General features: G+C 46.6%; 1 protein-coding gene across 1 annotated transcript in view; it reads left to right on the top strand.

Moving 5' to 3' along the window:
- LOC142286388 (uncharacterized) overlaps nucleotides 1-19,756 on the top strand; it is a 57,513-nt gene extending 37,757 nt beyond the window's left edge. The window contains exons 5-8 of the mRNA XM_075333354.1: nucleotides 14,678-15,181; nucleotides 17,265-17,323; nucleotides 18,751-18,867; nucleotides 18,959-19,756. Of these exons, the coding sequence (XP_075189469.1) occupies nucleotides 14,678-15,181; nucleotides 17,265-17,323; nucleotides 18,751-18,867; nucleotides 18,959-19,756 (1,478 nt within the window). The remainder of the gene's footprint in view (nucleotides 1-14,677; nucleotides 15,182-17,264; nucleotides 17,324-18,750; nucleotides 18,868-18,958) is intronic.
- The last annotated feature ends 601 nt before the right edge of the window (nucleotides 19,757-20,357 follow it).

Here is a 20,357-nt window from a genome sequence, read left to right as displayed (position 1 = left end):
AAAAACAGCTTAGATATTTGCCTCTTAGCCGGATTCACGCCTATATTTTCATGGTGCAATTGCACACCTTCTCTCTCTAGAAAACAGTCAATGTATTGCTGTTTCTTGGCGCCATCAGTGCACCAGCTTGGATAGCCGGAAGCTTCCTGCTTATCCCTAAGATGTAATTTAATGTACGGGGCAAACAGATCATCACTGGTTTCAGGAAAATGCCAGATTTCATAGATGTGCGCTATCCTGTAGCCTTTTTGTACAGCCAGCTCAAGCTCTATAGTACACCATGTACCTGTCAGAGACCTCTCTTCATCAGTATGACCGCAAACCTCTGTCTGTGAATTTTCAGCGCATGTGTAGCAAAGAGGGAACATTAATTTTTTGTCGAGTTTTACTGGCAGAACAGGAAAAAATAAATCTCTTGGGGGTAGACCTTGACTTTGGCAATACCAAAGTATTTTTTAATGAAACCAAAATTCTCATAGATAATGTGCGGATGGCCTATAGGTTAGGTTTTAGTTTTGTTTACAAAGGGGTACAGGCTTGTGAAATCATAGTAATGTAATGTTTCCCCATCTTTTAGACTGTGATAGAGTTTAATGGCGTTAGTACGACCCCCATAAAGTGCATCACGGGGATCTAAAGGTTTGGGGAAATCCATTTGAAGAAGAAATGATTGAAGGTTGGAATCTTTTTCAATCATTTCATTCCACCCATGCTCCCAAATCAATGTCACTGTGTAGCCACAGTACTACAAGTAACGCTTTTTAGCTAGAAAGGCATAATATAACTGGCCATAGGATGTGTTTGTGACCTTATTTGTGTCATTTTCATTATAACATACAGGGCAGCCGTGGTAAAAACATCCCTGAAATTCAAAGGCTATGTGTTGATTGTTAACACAGGCATAACCGTCTAAAAAATATTTCCCGACTTGTTTTTCACCACCTCTCAAAGCATGCTGGATGGCGATGTTCTCTGTGTGTGCTACATACATGAGCCACTGTATAGCGGGGGACGAAAAACGCTTTTTTGTTTTGTGATAATTATCACCAGGTAAAATGGCGATGGTCTGTTTTGGAAGAAATTTAAACCTGTACATGGCCATGCATACAGATGCCAAGGTGATGAGCTGAAACGGATCAACACATCTGGGCACTACAATTTTTTTCTTTTGTCGTTTACAGTATATGTTAACATTTTTCCTCGTCATGTCCATAACCCGCTCTCTATAAAGCTCACACGAGCGTCTCAGAATCTCAACATCTTGTTTGCAATAAGATTTTAGCTCAGACTTAAAGTCAAAAATGGTGTCTGCCTGGGCATCATACCACCCCATAAACTCACCTTTTTCACTAGGTGTCATATACTCCACCCCGTAATATTTTACAGGTGGTAGGGGTCCCACATAGTTTTGATTTTCCTCAGTGTTAAAAAAGTGTGGGAAATGACCTTTTGAACCCGAAAAACCCATAGCTTGTGGTAGCTTACTAAGCTTCATGGGGATGAAATTGAGCGAGTCTATGGAGTATATGACACCTAGTGAAAAAGGTGAGTTTATGGGGTGGTATGATGCCCAGGCAGACACCATTTTTTACTTTAAGTCTGAGCTAAAATCTTATTGCAAACAAGATGTTGAGATTCTGAGATGCTCGTGTCAGCTTTATAGAGAGCGGGTTATGGACATGATGAGGAAAAATGTTAACATATACTGTAAACGAGAAAAGAAAAAAATTGTAGTGCCCAGATGTGTTGATCCATTTCAGCTCGTGACCTTGGCATCTGTATGCATGGCCATGTACAGGTTTAAATTTCTTCCAAAACAGACCATCGCCATTTTACCTGGTGATAATTATCACAAAACAAAAAAGCGTTTTTCGTCCCCCGCTATACAGTGGCTCATGTATGTAGCACACACAGAGAACATCGCCATCCAGCATGCTTTGAGAGGTGGTGAAAAACAAGTTGGGAAATATTTTTTAGACGGTTATGCCTGTGTTAACAATCAACACATAGCCTTTGAATTTCAGGGATGTTTTTAGCACGGCTGCCCTGTATGTTATAATGAAAATGACACAAATAAGGTCACAAACACATCCTATGGTCAGTTATATTATGCCTTTCTAGCTAAAAAGCGTTACTTGCAGTACTGTGGCTACACAGTGACATTGATTTGGGAGCATGAGTGGAATGAAATGATTGAAAAAGATTCCAACCTTCAATCATTTCTTCTTCAAATGGATTTCCCCAAACCTTTAGATCCCCGTGATGCACTTTATGGGGGTCGTACTAACGCCATTAAACTCTATCACAGTCTGAAAGATGGGGAAACATTACATTACTATGATTTCACAAGCCTGTACCCCTTTGTAAACAAAACTAAAACCTACCCTGTAGGCCATCCACACATTATCTATGAGAATTTTGGTTTCATTAAAAAATACTTTGGTATTGCCAAAGTCAAGGTCTACCCCCCAAGAGATTTATTTTTTCCTGTTCTGCCAGTAAAACTCAACAAAAAATTAATGTTCCCTCTTTGCTACACATGCGCTGAAAATTCACAGACAGAGGTTTGCGGTCATACTGATGAAGAGAGGTCTCTGACAGGTACATGGTGTACTATAGAGCTTGAGCTGGCTGTACAAAAAGGCTACAGGATAGCGCACATCTATGAAATCTGGCATTTTCCTGAAACCAGTGATGATCTGTTTGCCCCGTACATTAAATTACATCTTAGGGATAAGCAGGAAGCTTCCGGCTATCCAAGCTGGTGCACTGATGGCGCCAAGAAACAGCAATACATTGACTGTTTTCTAGAGAGAGAAGGTGTGCAATTGCACCATGAAAATATAGGCGTGAATCCGGCTAAGAGGCAAATATCTAAGCTGTTTTTAAATTCTTTATGGGGTAAGTTTGCACAGCGATCTAATTTACCTTGTACCAGCATTGTTAGTGACCCCGATGAGCTTTTTCAGCATGTGTTTCTACCGTACTATGACATTTCAATGCTTCATTTTATTGATGATGAAACAGCTACCATTAATTGGAAATATGCAAAAGGCCACCACACCGTCAACAAAAACACAAACATTTTTATCGCCTGTTTTACAACGGCGTATGCCAGACTAGAGCTTTATTCTCTGCTGGACCGGTTGCAGGAAAGGTGTCTTTATCACGACACAGATTCAGTTATTTTTGTGCAGAGAGATGGTGAGTGGAACCCAACTTTAGGTGATTACCTGGGGGAATTGACCAGTGAGATACCCGAGGACACTTACATCACCGAATTTGTATCTGCGGGCCCAAAAACCTACGGATACAAACTCAATAATGGCAAAACTGTTTTAACAGTGAAGGGTATAACACTAAATGTTGCTAACACACAATCTATTAATTTCAACAGTCTAAAAGATTTAGTACTGGACTATCCGCGTAATTGTGACGCAGAAACACAGAGACGTATTATCATTGAACAATCGGGTATTGTGAGAAAAAAAAAAGTACTGGGATATCGAAACAAGGCCATTACGCAAAACACAAAAGTGTGTTTACACAAAGCGCCGGCTGTTAGACGATTTTACCACCCTTCCATTCGGCTATTAGTTCATGATGGACCCGAGACTGCAGCACCCATTCTCCTGTATTCTAGCAGGGCCATCTAATTCTGGAAAAAGTTATTTCGTAAAACAGTTATTACATAATATTGAAACCCATTTTTCACACAAACCCGATAATATTGTTTGGTTTTATTCATGCTGGCAAAAACTGTATGATGAAGTTTCTCTCTCTTTTCCCAACATCAGATTTGTGGAGGGTCTGCCGCATACATTCGTAGATGATGACTTATTCCCGCCTGACAAGGTAAATTTGACTATTGTTGATGACCTAATGGAGAGTGCTAGTGATAACTGCGAGATAGAAAAAGCATTTACCAAGTATGTACACCACAGAAACCTCAGCATTTTCTACCTGGTACAAAACATATTTTGTCAGGGTAAGAAAAGTCGCACGATAAATTTGAACACAAAGTACATGGTACTTTTTAATAATCCTCGAGATAAATTACAAATTGTTACGTTAGCACGCTAAATGTACCCCGGAAAAACGCGCTTCTTCTTAGAAGCTTTTGAGGACGCCACACGCGAGCCTTATGGGTATTTGCTGGTAGACTTGAGAGCCAATACCCCTGAGGATCTTCGTTTAAGGACGGGGTTGTTTCCACCAGCTATGCCAGCTGTATATATCCAAAAGAAAATTACTTCTAAAAAGTGAATTTTACACTAAATCAGACATTCTATGCTGTGTACGCAGTGTTGTAAAGATGTCTGAGAGAATCCGTCGTAACTGGGCTCTCTTAAAAACGCTGGTGAAGGCAACTCCTGCTGTCAGAAAAACTATTTTATGCAATGCGAGCTGTGATTTAATTACAGCCATTGCAGAGATTGCATTAAACATCTTGAAAGGGCGAATTCCTCTGAAAAAGCGTCAAAAAAATATACTAAAGAAGTGGCGTAAAGCTATAAGAACCCTGAGTGATAAATCACAGCCCATAAAGAAAAAGAAACGTCTACTAAAGCAGACCGGCGGGTTTATAGGTCCTCTTTTAGGCTTTGCAATCCCGATAATAACAAGTCTACTCACGGGCAAATAATGCAACATACAGAGAAAATGTATCTAGTCCACAAACAAGAACTAATCAAACTAAACCCTCCAGTTAGCGGCAACATACGACAGAATGTTATTCGCCGCCTTGATGATGAAATTAGCGAAATTTTACAGCGTCGTGACATACCAGACGATGTTAAAATTAAAAAATATAGCGATGTACTACAGAGATACTTGGTTCATGCTAAACACGATGCGATGGAGCTATCAACTTTAAAGATCATTAACACTCCTGAGTCTGATCATCAGCAATTGTCAAATTCAGACCCTAATGAAAACAAAACAGCCATTGAAATTGTAAGTCATGTAAACCAGCGATATAAAAAGAATGCAGAATTTTTACTAAACAGACTGCTGCAGAACAAAAATATTACATCGTGGAATGATAAAAACGAGTTTATTTTCAAAGGTTCTGTAATACCGGGATCTAACATGCTGGATTTAGTACGTAATACAACACAGAGCCATGCCTTGACTAACAGAAATTTACCCCAGGGATGGAATACGTTTATGCAGGCAATGGCCGAGTTAAATATACCGTCTACCATAGTGGGTAATCCCACTACTAGAGCGCTTTTAGACAGCTTAAAAATGCCCATCAATGAAGCTAGTGGCATATCTAAACCTCAGACTCTATCGACACCCCGCCGTCCAATTCAATCTTTACATTTTCCATTAGGTTTGACACAAGCAAGTTTGATGCCTAAAAAAAGGACTTTCCCGATACTGAAATCAATGTGGCTCACAATGTAACAGCTGGACTGATGAATTGTTATGCTCTAAATAATTATGTAAGAGACGTAACATATGTATATTATTAAATAGTGTATTATGTCAGTGATTATAATTTTATATTGTACTGTTTTACAAGTGTAATGTATATGACGTTTTGTATTCCTACTGAATTGATGTGCAACTGAATGTAATTAAATTCTGAGCAATAAACTTTTTAAATTTTGATAGTGTGTCTGTCTTTCATTTTATACAAACAGTATAAAACACAAACTTTCTACATGGGTGCTATAAGAAATGCTTTACAGCATAAGACGCGTAATAGTATAATTGGCCATATACATAATATGCCCAACCATATTACACTATCAGAATGGGTGCTATAAGAAATGCTATATAGCAGAAGACGCGTAATAGTATAATTGGCCATATACATAATATGCCCAACCAAATTACACTTTCAGAATGAATTCTGTATCAAACGCCTATAAAATAAATTTGGCCATATACATAATATGCCCAATCAAATTACACTAGCAGAATGACTTCTGCAACAAAACCACACTGAATAAAATGGTATGATTCCAAACAATTACACTAAATCAGATTTCTCTATCATAATCAGTGAATAAAATAGTAGGATCCTAAGCATTTACACTATCAGGATTGCACTATCAAATCCCTAATCAAAAGCCTATAAAATACAGGGCCTGTCAGGAGAGGGGAGGGGGTGTGTTTAATACACTTTGATAGGGGCGGGGCACCTGTCAGATTTCTTTTTGACGAGACATATGGCCCCCTTACTACTGCTGATGTGCCTATCTCGGGGTGTGGGGTGTGTTGTTGTAGTACCTGTGACGACCTGGCTTGTCCAGGGCGCCACATTCCCCCTTGGTTAAATGCAGACTGTCCGCGGGCTGCCCGTCCATCACCGGTTTTATTTTTGTAACTGAAAAAGAGGTAAAAACATGTAAACATTTTAATAACATAAGCATTCCTCTTGGGTCTTCCCTTAACAGGAGGCACGGTACTTCAACGTTACTAACGGTACATATTTCAACATTTTATTAACAACGGCTTCCGCTCTCTCCCACCCAAACAACCTGGCCCTGATGCTGTCCCTAAGAAAATGGACAGCACCCCTTGACCCCAGTCCATCTCCAGGCTGCCCGAGCGGGTACGGGTACGGTATCTCATACCCTACGGTCCTTTCAGGGGAACCCATGTCCATGGGGAACCCCTGAACCCCGGAGGATCGCCACCGGTTACGGTAGTGGCGGGCCTGGGCCATCACTTTCCTCCAGGCCCACCCTCCAAATTAGCCTCTCCGGAGGCGGTAACGGAAACATGCCAAATATTTACATCCCACTAGTTTGTGGTTGCCCTGCGAGTTCTCGGGCATGTCCGTAAGCAGTTCCTTACGCACGGTGCAAAGGGTCCCTTCGGGGACAACTTGCCGGCAACGGCCGGTTCAATCACAATCGACAATCAGGTTAACATCTCGGTTGATTACTTTCATTCATCTGCTCATTTACACAATCAGTGGACTGCACCCCTAAAAGTCGGTTTCCCTGTACCTAAGCGGGGGGCCTACCTCAGTTGGAACGTGTGGACCTTCGGGGCCCAATGTCAGTTGTTACAATCGAGGGGACAGGGGAGACAACCGGTTCCTCTTCCCGTACATCGTGTGGGGTAGACAGAGGCATAGGGGAGCTGGGTACAGGTGCATCCCTGGACACTGGTTCATCGGCAGCTACTTCCATCTCTTTTTCCTCCACGGGTTGTGGGAACAGTATCACTAGAAGAATCATTCTGCGTAGGCCAATCTGCCAGGAAATCGCCCATCATGGTGTGGATTACCCCTTTTTCTTTCTCCTCAGCCGGTCTGGGAGCCGGAGTTTCAGTTGCTACCCTCAATGGTGGTGGGCACCTCTTCAGGTGGTCTCTGGAAACCGTAGCCAAGGTCTTCCCCTGGTCACGACTGATCTGGTAGGCCTTCCCATTCTCCCATTCGGTGGATTGGATGACATACGGGGTCTTCTCCCATTGATCATCCAGCTTATGGGTTCTTCTCTTTCGCTTCAGCACTACATCCCCAGGCTGGAAGGGACCTGCAGGAGCCTTCCTGTTGAAGCACTGCTCCTGCTGCTCTCGACTCCAGCACAAGTTCTTTTCTACGTATTCTTGAACCTGACGGTACTGCGCCCTTCGCCGAGCGTCCCATCCAGCAGTCGAAGGGAGAGCTTCTGGGGCCTCCAGACCCATTTCCAGGTCCACTGGCAGCCGACCGGGCCGAGCTCTCATCAGGTACGCAGGTGTGCACTTCGTAGAGCTGGAAGGGATGTTGTTGTACATATCAACCAAGTCAGGTAGCTTTTCTGGCCACAGATTCCGCTCTTCTAGCGATAAGGTCTTGAGGAGGCCCAGGACCAGGTGGTTCATCTTTTCACACATGCCGTTGGTCTGGGCATGGTAAGGCGTGGTCCGAATTTTCTTGCAGCCGTACAACTGGTAGAATTCCTGAAACACCTCCGCTTCAAAAGCCGGGCCCCGGTCGGTAAGCACCCTCTCCGGATACCCGTGCGGTCGGCAGAAATAAGCCTGGAATGCTCTAGCGGCGGTACGGCCGGTCAGGTCCTTGACTGGGACAACCACCATGAATCTTGAATAGTGGTCTACAATGGTCAGAGCGTAGGTATACCCACTTCGGCTAGGGGTGAGCTTCACGTGGTCGACGGCAACCAGCTCCAGCGGCTGGTGCGTAATGATTGGGCGCAGCGGGGCTTTCTGGCTGGCCTCGTCCCTCCTTCTCAGTGCACAGGGACCACATTCTCGGCACCAGGCCTCCACAGACTCCCGCATCCCACTCCAATAGAACCGCTCCCTCAGCAGCATCTCCAGCTTCTTCCACCCAAAGTGCCCGGCACCGTCATGGTATGCCTGCAGGACAGTGGGCACATTAGTCTGGGGAATCACCAGCTGGGTGGGTCTTCGGGTTGATCAATTCCCGATACAGCTTTCCCTGGTGCAGGTACAGCCGGGCTCGCTCCTTCCACAGTCGTTGGGCCTCGGCGGGGGCAGCATGGTCTATCCCGGCGGAGCCTTGTTCCACCTTGACCAAGCGGACAGCAGGTGCCCGATCCTGGGCTTCTTGCCACCCTTGGCTAGGCAGCGGGTCTAAGTTCACCTGTTGTTGATGGACATGTAACTTCTCGGCTGGCGGCCGGTGGAACGCAGGCAACTCGATCTCTTCAAGGTCGTCATCATCCGGCCCTTCTCCCAACAGGTGGGGCATCCGGGAGAGTGCGTCTGCATTAGCATTCTTACGGCCGGCTCGGTACTTGATGGTGAAATCATAATTAGCCAACCTGGCCACCCACCGCTGTTCCAATGCACCCAGCTTAGCTGTATCCAGATGTGTTAGCGGGTTGTTGTCCGTATAAGCGGTGAACTTGGCCGCTGCTAGGTAATGGCGGAATCGCTCGGTGATGGCCCATACCAGTGCTAAGAGCTCGAGCTTGAAAGAGCTGTAGTTCTCAGGATTCCTTTCCGTAGGTCGGAGTTTCCTTCTAGCATAAGCGATTACCTTCTCTCTTCCGTCCTGGATCTGGGACAAGACTGCTCCCAAGCCTACATTACTGGCATCGGTGTAGAGGATGAATGGGAGACTGTAGTCTGCGTACGCCAGGATTTCTTCCCCAGTCAAAGCCGTCTTCAGCTGATGGAAGGACTCTTCATGCTTTTCTTCCCACGCCAACGGGGTTCCAGGGGACCTGCCACCCTTGGTCTGTCCCACGAGGAGGTCTTGCATGGGGGCAGCCATTTTCGTGTATCCCTTAATGAAGCGGCTATAGTAGCCCACCAGACCCAGGAACTGTCTTACCTCTCTCACCGTGGTCGGCCTCGGCCAGTCTTGAATGGCAGTGGTCTTTTCGGGGTCTGGGGTGACGCCTTCCGCGCCCACCACATGTCCAAGGTACTGCACCCTGGGCTTCAATAGATGACACTTGGAGGGCTTCAATTTCATCCCATACTTGGCAAGGGACGCAAACACCTCAGCTAGGTGCTCCAGGTGGGCTTCATACGTCTGTGAGTACACAATTACATCGTCCAGGTACAACAAGACGGTCTCAAAATTCAGATGTCCCAGACAGCATTCCATCAGCTGTTGGAAGGTTCCAGGGGCATTGCACAGCCCGAACGGCATGCTGTTGAACTCACAGAGTCCCATGGGGGTAGCGAAGGCGGTCTTCTCACGGTCTTCAGGTGCCACGGCCACCTGCCAGTACCCACTGGTGAGGTCAAGGGTGGAGAAGTAGTTAGCGGTTCTCAGCGCGGCCAGGGACTCCTCAATACAGGGCAGAGGGTAGGCATCCTTATGCGTTATCTCGTTAATCTTCCGGTAATCCACACACATCCTCATGGTGCCATCCTTTTTGACCAGCACCAGCGGGCACGGCCCAGGGACTACAGCTATCCCTAATAATCGCCGCCTCCTTCATGTTCCTCAACATATCTTTGGCGCATTGGTAGTGTGCAGGGGGAATAGGTCTGTATCTCTCTTTAATAGGGGGATGTTCACCGGTGGGGATGTGGTGTTGGACCCCTTTAATCCGCCCAAACTCTAATGAATGTTTGCTGAAAACTCGCTCATACTCCTGTACCACCCTGTATACCCCTTCTTTGTGATGTGTGGGCGTATCATCGGTGCCTACGTGTAACTCTTGACACCACTCATCTAACTGCCCCGGGGATGGGTGAGGACTGGCAGTAGGCGGTGAGGTCGGAGGGGCAGCCTCCTGGATGGTGTGGGGGTCTAGAGTAAGCAACTTGGCGAGGCTAGCGTACCGGGGAAGCCTAACCTCCTCCTCCCCACAGTTTAACACCCTTACGGGCACTCTCCCTTTCTTGACGTCTACCACCCCCCGGGCGGCCATTACTGTGGGCCAGTGTTCAGAGGGCATGGACTCTACCATGGCGGGGTAGTCTTGCCCCTGGGGACCTACCACTGCCCTACACCAAATCATCATCTCGCTCCTGGGAGGCACAATCAAAGGGGCCGCATCCATAACTCTCACTCCCCCAATCTCCCCTCCTGTTGAGTTCACTTGCTGCCGATACGTCAAGGCCCGGATCTCATGCTGCACAGCCCTCTGTCAGCTCCCTGCTGCGGTGGCGGCCAGCTGCTGCAGTAGGGTCAGCACCTCACTCATGCAGTGCTCCATCACATTAGTCCCTAGCACTACTTTCGGGTTATGATCACTAGGTTCATTCATTATCACAATCATCCCCTGGTGCTACAGTTCAACCCGTCCTACGGTCATGGCCACTTGTTTGTACCCCACTTGGGTTAAGGGGAGTCCATCGGCTGCGACCAGTGTCATGCTACCGTCTGGAGGGGCAAGTTCATCAGTCCCCCAATATCGCTGATACAGTGTGTAGGGTATCGTGGTTACCTGGGATCCAGTGTCCAGGAGTGCCATCAGCGGTATGCCGTCCACTGCCAGAGGGATGATGGGCCGGGCTCCGATGTACCGGTCCCGCCTGTCTGGGGGGGCACTGGGTTCTACTCCTGAGGATTGGCCCGTGGCCCCAGGGGTTGCTCGTTTAAAGGACACCGTCGGGAGTAGTGACCGGGCTTGCTGCACCTGTAACAAATTGGAGGTCCATACCGTAAGTCATTGGCCCTTCTCTGCTGCATCCAGGGGATATCATCCGGGCTGTCGGCGAGCTGCATCCTTCCCGGGGTCTGGGGTCTGGTCGGAGGCTGGAGTGCGGCGAGGATCTTGGCGAGGTCTCCATCCATGCGACGGACCTGGGCAGCCAGCTCCTCCATCATTCCGCCAGGGGCTGCAGGTGCCGAGGGAGCTGGGAGAGAAGGGGCCACCACGATGGGAGCCATCTCAGCTGGCCATGGGGCCGCTTCAGGGACGTCAGATGCTGGGGGTTGCAAAGCTTTGATGGCCCGTTCCTTCAGCACGGCAAGGTCCACATTAGGGTGTTCTAGGGCCCACAGCCGGAGCTGCTTGCGGTCCTCCAGGGATCCCATCCCCTGCACGAACTGCTCGACTAACATTTTGTTGCTATCCGCATCTTAAATGGTCTCCACCCGCTTCAGTGTACGGAGGGAAGTTTGCAGGTGCAAGGCATAGTCTCTAATACTATCTGCAGCCGCTGTCGGCATTGATAAAACTGCATCCGCAGCTCGGCTTCGGTGCGGGTCTTGAAGGCGATCTGTAGCTTTTCAAAGATAGTGGCCACAGAGGACTGGTCCCCCTCGGTCCAGGTCTCCATCTCCAGCTCAGCCGCGCCGGTCAGCTGCCCCAGCACTACCGCTGCACGTTGCTTATCGGTCAGGGGATACAGTTCTAGGACCGGGTTAAGCTTCTTCCGGAAGACCTGTAAAGCATCAGGTTTCCCATCGTACTGCGGCAGCCAGGTAGCTCCGGGCACATAGGGCAAGGAGAACGGCATCACCTGAGCAATGGTGGGGGCCGTGGCCTCCCCTGCTCGTGCGGCCGGAGCACGGGCTGGCCCATTCCCATCTACGGGCGCCGCTGTGGCTGCGACCGCCGCTCCTTCAGCGGCTCCGTCGGGCGCAGACATCTTGTTTTTGCCCCCCCTTGGTCTTCTCTCTGTACCTCCTCTTCAGGGGCGGAGCTTCGGCTTTCGCGCCTCCACTGCTCAGGAAGACGCTCGAGTGGGAAGAACTTCGCGCCCAAGATGGCGGATTCTGAAATTTTTCGGCCGGACACCTCCGGCGGGGTTACAAGGCGCACTTCTACCAGCCGGTAGAACGGTAGGAATCCCGTTCGTGACGCCAAGTTGTCGCGGGCGGGGGGTGCGCTGCTCGACTGCGCTTGCTGCTCTGGTCCGGCTGCTACTGCTGCCGCTGCTCGGTGGCTCGAGCGGTGGGCCGTATCCGGGGACTCGAGCGGCGCTCCTCGCCCGTGAGTGAAAGGGGGTTGGTTTGGTTTGGGGATTTGGTTCGTGTCGCCACCCACGGGTTGTGGTGAGGTTGGAGCACCACCGCTGCTGGTGACGGGGATCCCGGGAGCGTTATTAGGGAGCAGCTGGGATGTTTTCCCCCTCCGTGGGTAGGGGCTGGTGGTCCCGGGGCCTGGTGAGGTGAGTTGGGCCAGGCAGGGGTCGGTGAGGTGCAGGGTCGTGGGGGCAGCGTGGTGCCGGATGGCACGATGGTACTCACTCAGCCAATAACGGGCACACAGTCTCTGGTAAAACAATGACAATCAATCAGATTATTTACTGTAGGACATTCCAGAGAACTGGTGTTAGGAATGGGAGATCCAAACTTACGAAGATGTAACTCTTAACCCTTTCACGACCGGCCGATTTTTCGCTTTCCGTTTTTTTTTTTTTCGCCATTCTTTTTCTGAGAGACGTAACTTTTTTATTTTTCAGTCAATATGGTCATGTGAGGGCTCATTTTTTGCGGAACGAGCTGTACTTTTAAATGAAACCATCAGTTTTACCATATTGTGTACTAGAATATGGCAAAAAAATTCCAAATGCTGAAAAATTGCAAAAAAAGTGCGATAGCACTATGGTTTTTGAGATATTTTATTCACTGTGTTCACTATATGGTAAAACTGATGTGTGGGTGTGATGCCTCAGGTCAGTGCGAGTTCGTAGACACCAAACATGTATAGGTTTACTTTTATATAAGGGGTTAAAAAAAAATCGGAAGTTTGTCCGAAAAAAGTGGCGCACGTTTTACGCCATATTCCGTGACCCGTAGCGTTCTCATTTTTCGGGATCTTAGGCTCAATGACGGCTTATTTTTTGCGTCTCGAGCTGACGTTTTTAACGGTACCATTTTTGCGCAGATGCTACGTTTTGATGGCCTCTTATTGCATTTTGCGCAAAAGTTGTGGCGACAAAAAAAACGTCGTTTTGGCGTTTGGAATTTTTTTGCCGCTACGCCGTTTACTGATCAGATTAATTGATTTTATATTTTGATAGATCGGGCGTTTCTGAACGCGGCGATACCAAATGTGTGTATATTTTTTATTTTTTTAACCCTTTAATTTTCAATGGGGCGAATGGGGGGTGATTTGAACTTTTAGGTTTTTTTGTTTTTTTTTAATTTTTTAAAACTTATTTTTTTACTTTTTTTTTTTATTTTACTAGTCCCCCTAGGGGGCTATTGCGATCAGCATTCCGATCGCTCTGCAGTATCTGCTGATCACAGCTGGAAGGCTGTAAACAGCAGATACGCTGTCTTTCTCTTTTGCTGTGCCCCGGGCACAGCGAAAGTGAAACCAATTCATGTGTAGTACAGGAGTCATCACATGACCCTGTGCTACCATGACAACTATCGGGAGTCACATGATCGCGTCACGTGACTTCCGGTTTCGGCGGTAAGTAAAACTTTACCGCGATCGCGCTTATAATGGCGCTGTCATGTATTGACAGCGCCATATAAGGGGTTAATCGGCACGAGCAGATAACGATTCTGCTCGTGCCTAGCAGGCACACATCTCAGCTGTGAAAATCAGCTGAGATGTGTGCCGATCGCGGCATGCTGCCGCCGGAGGACCGCGGGCAGTAAGATTATGTCATTTAGGACGTAATTTTACGGCCCGCGGTCGTTAAGGGGTTAAGCGGGCTTTACACGCTGCAACATCACTAGCGATGTCGCTCATGAAAGCACCCGCCCCCGTCATTTGTGCGTCACAGGCAAATCGCTGCCCGTGGCGCACAATATCGCTAACAGCCGTCACATATACTTACCTTCCTAGCGACGTCGCTGTGGGCGGCAAACAACCTCTTCGTTAAGGGGGAGGTTCGTGCGCCGTCACAGCGACGTCACACAGCGGCCGACCAATAGAAGCGGAGAGACGGAGAACAGCCTCATTAATGACACGCCCACCTTGTTGCCGGAGGACGCAGGTAAGCTGTTGTTCGTCGTTCCCGGGGTGTCATACGTAGCGATGTGTGCTGCCTCAGGAACGAAGAACAACCTACGTCCACAACGACCAACGAGTTTTTGAAAATCAACGACGTATCAACGATCAACGATAAGGTGAATATTTTTGATCGTTAACACTCGCTCGGAGCTGTTACACGCAACGACGTCGCTATCGACGCCGGATGTGCGGCACAAATTCCGTGACCCCGACGACATATCAGGGACTTTAGATGTTGAAATTGGACAACAGATTTAAAATACCTTTTTCCTAATTTAATTGCTGATATGATTTAAAAAAAATAACTGTACTTTCAAAATAATATCGTTATAAAATAATATTGTATTTATTTTTAGCAGATGACTGTATTGGGAGTTCAGATGGACCTCTAATATCTTCAGATTTTGTAACAGATGATACATATGAAGAGCATGCTTTTGTTCCTGATATACCTCCAGTCCTTCCTGAGAAAGCATTATCATCTGATCTTTGCAAGCAAGTCCAAAATTCCGATTTATCACAGAATTGTAAGCAAAATAAAAGTTACAGAAGGAATGTGGAACATGAAACGGCTCCTACAAAGGAGAAGCCATTTTCATGCCCAGAATGTGGAAAATGTTTTACTCGGAAAATAACCCTTGCTAACCATCAAAAAAATCACTCTGGGGAGAATCCATTTTCTTGTTCAGAGTGTGGGAAATGTTTATTTCAGAAATCAGACCTTGTTAGACATCAGAAAATTCACACAGGGGAGAAGCCATTTTCATGTTCAGTATGTGGGAAATGTTTTATTCGCAAATCAGAACTTGTTGAGTATCAAAGATCTCACACAGGGGAGAAGCCATTTTCATGTTCAGAGTGTGGGAAGTGTTTTAATTGGAAATCAGAACTTGTTGTGCATCAAAGATCTCACACAGGGGTGAAGCCATTTTCATGTTCAGTATGTCTGAAATGTTTTAATTGGAAATCAGAACTTGTGCATCAAAGATCTCACACAGGGGAAAAGCCATTTTCATGTTCAGAGTATGAGAAATGTTTTATTCGGAAATCAGATCTTGTTTGGCATCAAAGATCTCACACAGGGGAGAATCCATTTTCATGTTCAGAATGTGGAAAATGTTTTATTCAGAAATCAGACCTTGTTAGACATCAGAAAATTCACACAGGGGAGAAGCCATTTTCCTGTTGTGTGTGTCGGAAATGTTTTATTCGGAAATCAGATCTTGTTGAGCATCAAAGAATTCACACAGGGGAGAAGCCATTTTCATGTTCAGAGTGTGGGAAATGTTTTATTTATAAATCAACTTTTGTTAGGCATCAAAGGTCTCATACAGGGGAGAAGCCATTTTCATGTTCAGAATGTGGGCAATGTTTTATTCAGAAAGCACATCTTGTTAATCATCAAAGATCTCACACAGGGGAGAAGCCATTTTCATGCCGGGAATGTGGCAAATGTTTTACTAGGAAATTAAGTCTTGTTGATCATGGAAAACTTCACACAGGGGATTAACCATTTTTTAATGTTTTGAAAGTGGAAAATGTTACTCTCAGAAATCAGATCTCATTAAAAATCTGAAGAAGCCAAACAGGGAAGGAACCTTTTTCATGTTGTGAATATTTGAAATGTTTAACTGATAAATCAAGTCTTCACCATGAGAAAACCCACACAGTAGAGGAGCCATTCTTGCATTCAGAATTTGCCAAATATTTTTTTTATCATTAGTCAGGTCTTGTTGTCAGATGAGTCACAAGGGAGAAGCCATCATGATGTACTATAATTTAAAGTGTTTTATCCAAAAATCAGCTACAATTGCTCAAGTAAGAATTGGTGAGTGAAAGAACCATTTTCTTTCTTTTTAAACTTATCGTATTTTTTGGACTATAAGACACACCTAGGTTTTGAAGGAGGAAAATAGGAAAAAAGATTGAAGCAAAAAAATGTAGTCATGAAGCACTGTTATGGGGGATCTGCTGCTGACACTGTTACGGGGGTAATATCCCCCAATCTCAAGCGCATTGTGTTTGATGTTCCCCTTAAATTGTGCCTATGACAAATCTGTGGCTGCCTTTTTTTAATTACTAAAGCAGTGGAGAGCACAGATTAGTGAATTTTCTAAATATCATGCAGTACCAAAACTTTTGGAAGAGTCCCTAAAGGAGCTTCCAGGTTGTGAGATCCCACAACCCTCAGAGATCACTCTTCCCATGAAAGAGTGAGCACTACGACCACAGCGCTGCATGATCCTTCTTAAGTAGTTCAGTAAAATCTTATAAAAGTATGTGACAGCGCTGGATTAGTTGACAGAGCAGTGTCTCGTGCTTAGAGCAGCTGCAGAGAATTTTGGGATCCCACTCTGCATACTGAGATGCCACAAAATGGAAATTCGGGCTCTATTTTGCTAGTAAGTTGGGTATAGATAAGAACATGGTATATAGTTGCATTTCAAACGTCTTGATTTGTTAATAAATGCTTGTAAAATATATATTCTTCATGCCTATCTTTCTCTATTGTGTAGATGTGATGATTTTGCTCAGAGCCTCTGGAGCTGAGGCAGAGCTGTAGACATTTTGCACAAAAATAGTGAGAGGATGTCACAGAGCTGTAACGGCCGCTGGACAATCAAGTGGCAGCGAGTGTTAGAAAATACCAGAGATTGTGTTGTTATCTGACAGTTTTCTGTTTCTGCAGCAGCGAACTCTATGACACTGGGAAACTGAGTTTTTCCTCTCATTTGTCAGCCTCTGACTTCCTTTATAAACCTCATCCTTGGGTGCAGTTTATAGTTGTTCCCGGCTGTGGTCTGCAGCAGTCGTTTCTTCCTGTTGTTCCAGAGACTTCTGTGGTAGCTGCTCCTAACATAAGTGTTTGATTTTTGCTATGTGCTTGGGCTCAGCTGGTAGCATTTGTGTTTCCCCTGTATTACTTCATTTGGTCACCCTTAGCATTAGGGGTGTTGTCGAAGAGCTCATACCCTCCATCCTTACTTCGGGCCTATTTCAGGGTTTGCAAGGGGTGAGATATTCCTGCTTGGTGAAAGGTTTTGAACCTGTATAGGGTTGGTGAGGGCAGGGAGGGTGAGCTGCAACTTATTGTCAGGGGTCACCACTTCACCCTTTCCCTGGTGCATTCTTTTCCCCTTCCCTTTGTATTGTATTATACGGCTGGTATAGCTTCTATCCCCAGCCATGATGGGAGAATTAAATCGCACGATGCATCTTAGATATGTGGAAGTTGTTAAGACACTCTGGTCCCAATTTATCAAAGCTTTAAAGCCAAAAAAGAGGCATAAAATTTTTGAAAAGTCACAAAAATTTGTATCAATTCATAGTTGTGTCAAATTTTGGTGGCTTTTGTCATTTTCGCTCCAAAATTGGCAGAGCTTGGATGGGACGGGGGTGGGACAGCACAGCTGCTTAAATTCATGATGAGCTGTGGCATTCCCTATGCCAGTCCCTGAAGGGAGTAATATTTTTAGCATGGCACAAGGAGGCACATACCACTCGTCAAACGTTCCAGATTCATGAAAAGGCATGCACCACTTCATGAATCAGGAGTGGTCCCTCATAAATTGAGCCCAATGTTATAAAAATAATCCCTTTACAAAGGATAATTGTTGTAATAAAAAAACTAAAGGATTTTTTATGTCTGATATCCTAGTGGTTATTTTCTCTAGTCACCCTCCACGGCAGCACACAGGAGGTTAACTCTCCGTCCTAAATGGGACAGGAAACACAAACAGGTTAAATAACCCCGCCCCACCTCCCATCTCCAGTGTTGTTCCCGGGCCCTATGGGGGCATGAAGAGATTACCTGCGGTGCTTTCGTGGCTGGTGATGAGAGCGCCGCATCAGTATTTCTTACCAACCGAGCAGCTGAGGGTGAAGCTAACCCGCTTCCTCCTCCATCGCTACTCCCGTCTCCTCTGGATTCGGGATCTGCCTGCCCCTCCTGCGCCTCTTGGAGGTAAAGTGGGGAAGGCTGACTCTCCGGGTACCTCCCGTAGCTCCCGGCACCTCCTCTTCTCACACACGCGGCAGTTGTGGGCACGCGGAAGTGACGTCATCGGACACCCTTTGTCGACATCGCTTCCAGGTTTGTGCATTCCAAAGTGGCACTGCACGGCTCTATGGTGTTGTCGGCACTCAATCCGTTGGAAGCCTGCTCCACCCCGACGGAGGAGGTGGAGTCATCCACTTTGTGGATAGCTGGATACATCCGGACCTCATTAAAGGGACCACGGTGAGAGCGCTCTCCAGGACTGAGGATGGAGGGAGACCGCTCAACAACTGTGCTTCTGTGGAGCCCAGCTCAGCCACTGGTTCTGTGAGTACAGTGACTTGGGGGAAGGTCGGGGTTATGGGCTCGTATTGCTCTGTCGGAATTCTCCATTTCCTGGGTGTATACTTACGTCCTCCCCCCCCTCCTTAGGGAAACAAGAATGTTGCACCCAAGAAAGAGAAGACCTCTAGCAAAAAGTGTATCATGTGTAATCAGAAGCTTCCTTCAGACCATTCTAAGAAGTTATGTCAGCCCTGTACTGATCAGGTAGTTAGAAAGGAACAACCCTCCCTTCTGGTTAAATTAAAAAACCTGGTACGTCAGGTAGTTCAGTCCTCCTTAACCATCCCTCTCCCAGCCTCTTCCCGCTGCAACCCCTGCGCCTAAGAAGAGAAAACTAAGCCCTGTGGGAGACTCAGAGTCGGACTCATTAGAAGGTCCTTCCTTCTCGCCGCTAGATGAGTTGATAGAAGAAGATGAAGGTCTATTTTCTGATAGAGTTGAGACCAAATATTTTTTCTCAAATGATGATATGGATGAACTTCTGAGAGCAGTGTGGGATACTATGGTTGTTGAGGATGAGGATGAGAAGGCTACTAGGTCAATACAGGAAGAAATGTTTGGGGGATTACGGACCCGTAAGAAGGTGGGATTTCCTGTACACGAGATAATCAGAGATATGGTTCTTCAAGAGTGGGAAGCTCTTCAGAAACACCTTGAAATTCCCCGAGAATTGAGAAATAGATTCTTGCTGGAAGAGGACCCCACCTGCTGCTGGGAAGTACCTAAAGTGGATGTGCATGTTGCCAGGGTTGCGAGAAAGACAACTCTCCCTTTTGAAGATTCATTACAACTTAAGGATTCCATGGACCGTAAAATGGACAGCCTCCTTAGAAAATCATGGGAGACCTCCGTGGTTCTCCATAAGACTGGGGTGGCTTCTACCTGTGTGGCCAGATCCCTGTCCCGGTGGCTGGGCCAACTAGAGGAACATCTCACCCGAGACACACCAAAGGAAGGTCTCCTGCCTTCTCTTCCACTTCTCCAGAAAGCAACTGGATTTCTTGCTGATGCTTCAGCTGAGTCCGTCCGCGTGGCAGCAAGAAATGGTGTCCTTTCCAATTCAGCAAGAAGGGACCTTTGGCTTAAACTTTGAAGCGGTGACACAACCTCCAAGGTTAAGCTGTGCTCTATTCTGTTTAGAGGTGAACATGTTTTCGGTCCAGCTCTGGATGAGATTCTGGAGAAGGCAACGGATAAGAAGAAGCTGTTGCCAGAAGAGAAACAACAAAAAAGTTTTTTCGTCCCCCCCCAATAATCAATCTACCCAGTAGCGAGCGTAGGGTAAAACTGTCCATTAGAGTTATCCGAAAGGAGAAAGGGGAAGGAACATCTTTATGTCCCAAAAGACTGAAGATCGGAGCCATCGCCAGAACCATTAATGACGCCATCGGGATAGGGGGTCGGCTGTCGGCATTTCTCAGTCAGTGGCAGGAGATATCCTCGAATCAATGGGTCATAAACCCCATCAGAGAGGATGTCAAAGTAGAGTTTGCCTCATATCCTCCATGCTGTCTAAGGGTCAGATCCTCTCCCTCACAGGGGTCACAAGACACTCTCATGTTCTGCATTCAGAACCTCCAAAAAATAGGGGTTGTCTCCTTGGTACCAGAGCCAGAGGTGGGTCACGGTCATTACTCCCATCTATTCCTGGATCAAAAACTCAACGGCACACCTTGGTTAATTATCAACCTCAG

Source organism: Anomaloglossus baeobatrachus, unplaced genomic scaffold (assembly GCF_048569485.1).
Source record: "Anomaloglossus baeobatrachus isolate aAnoBae1 unplaced genomic scaffold, aAnoBae1.hap1 Scaffold_654, whole genome shotgun sequence".
Classification (NCBI taxonomy): domain Eukaryota; kingdom Metazoa; phylum Chordata; class Amphibia; order Anura; family Aromobatidae; genus Anomaloglossus; species Anomaloglossus baeobatrachus.
Note: the sequence above shows the minus strand (reverse complement) of the source record. Positions and strands in the feature narration are given on the sequence as shown.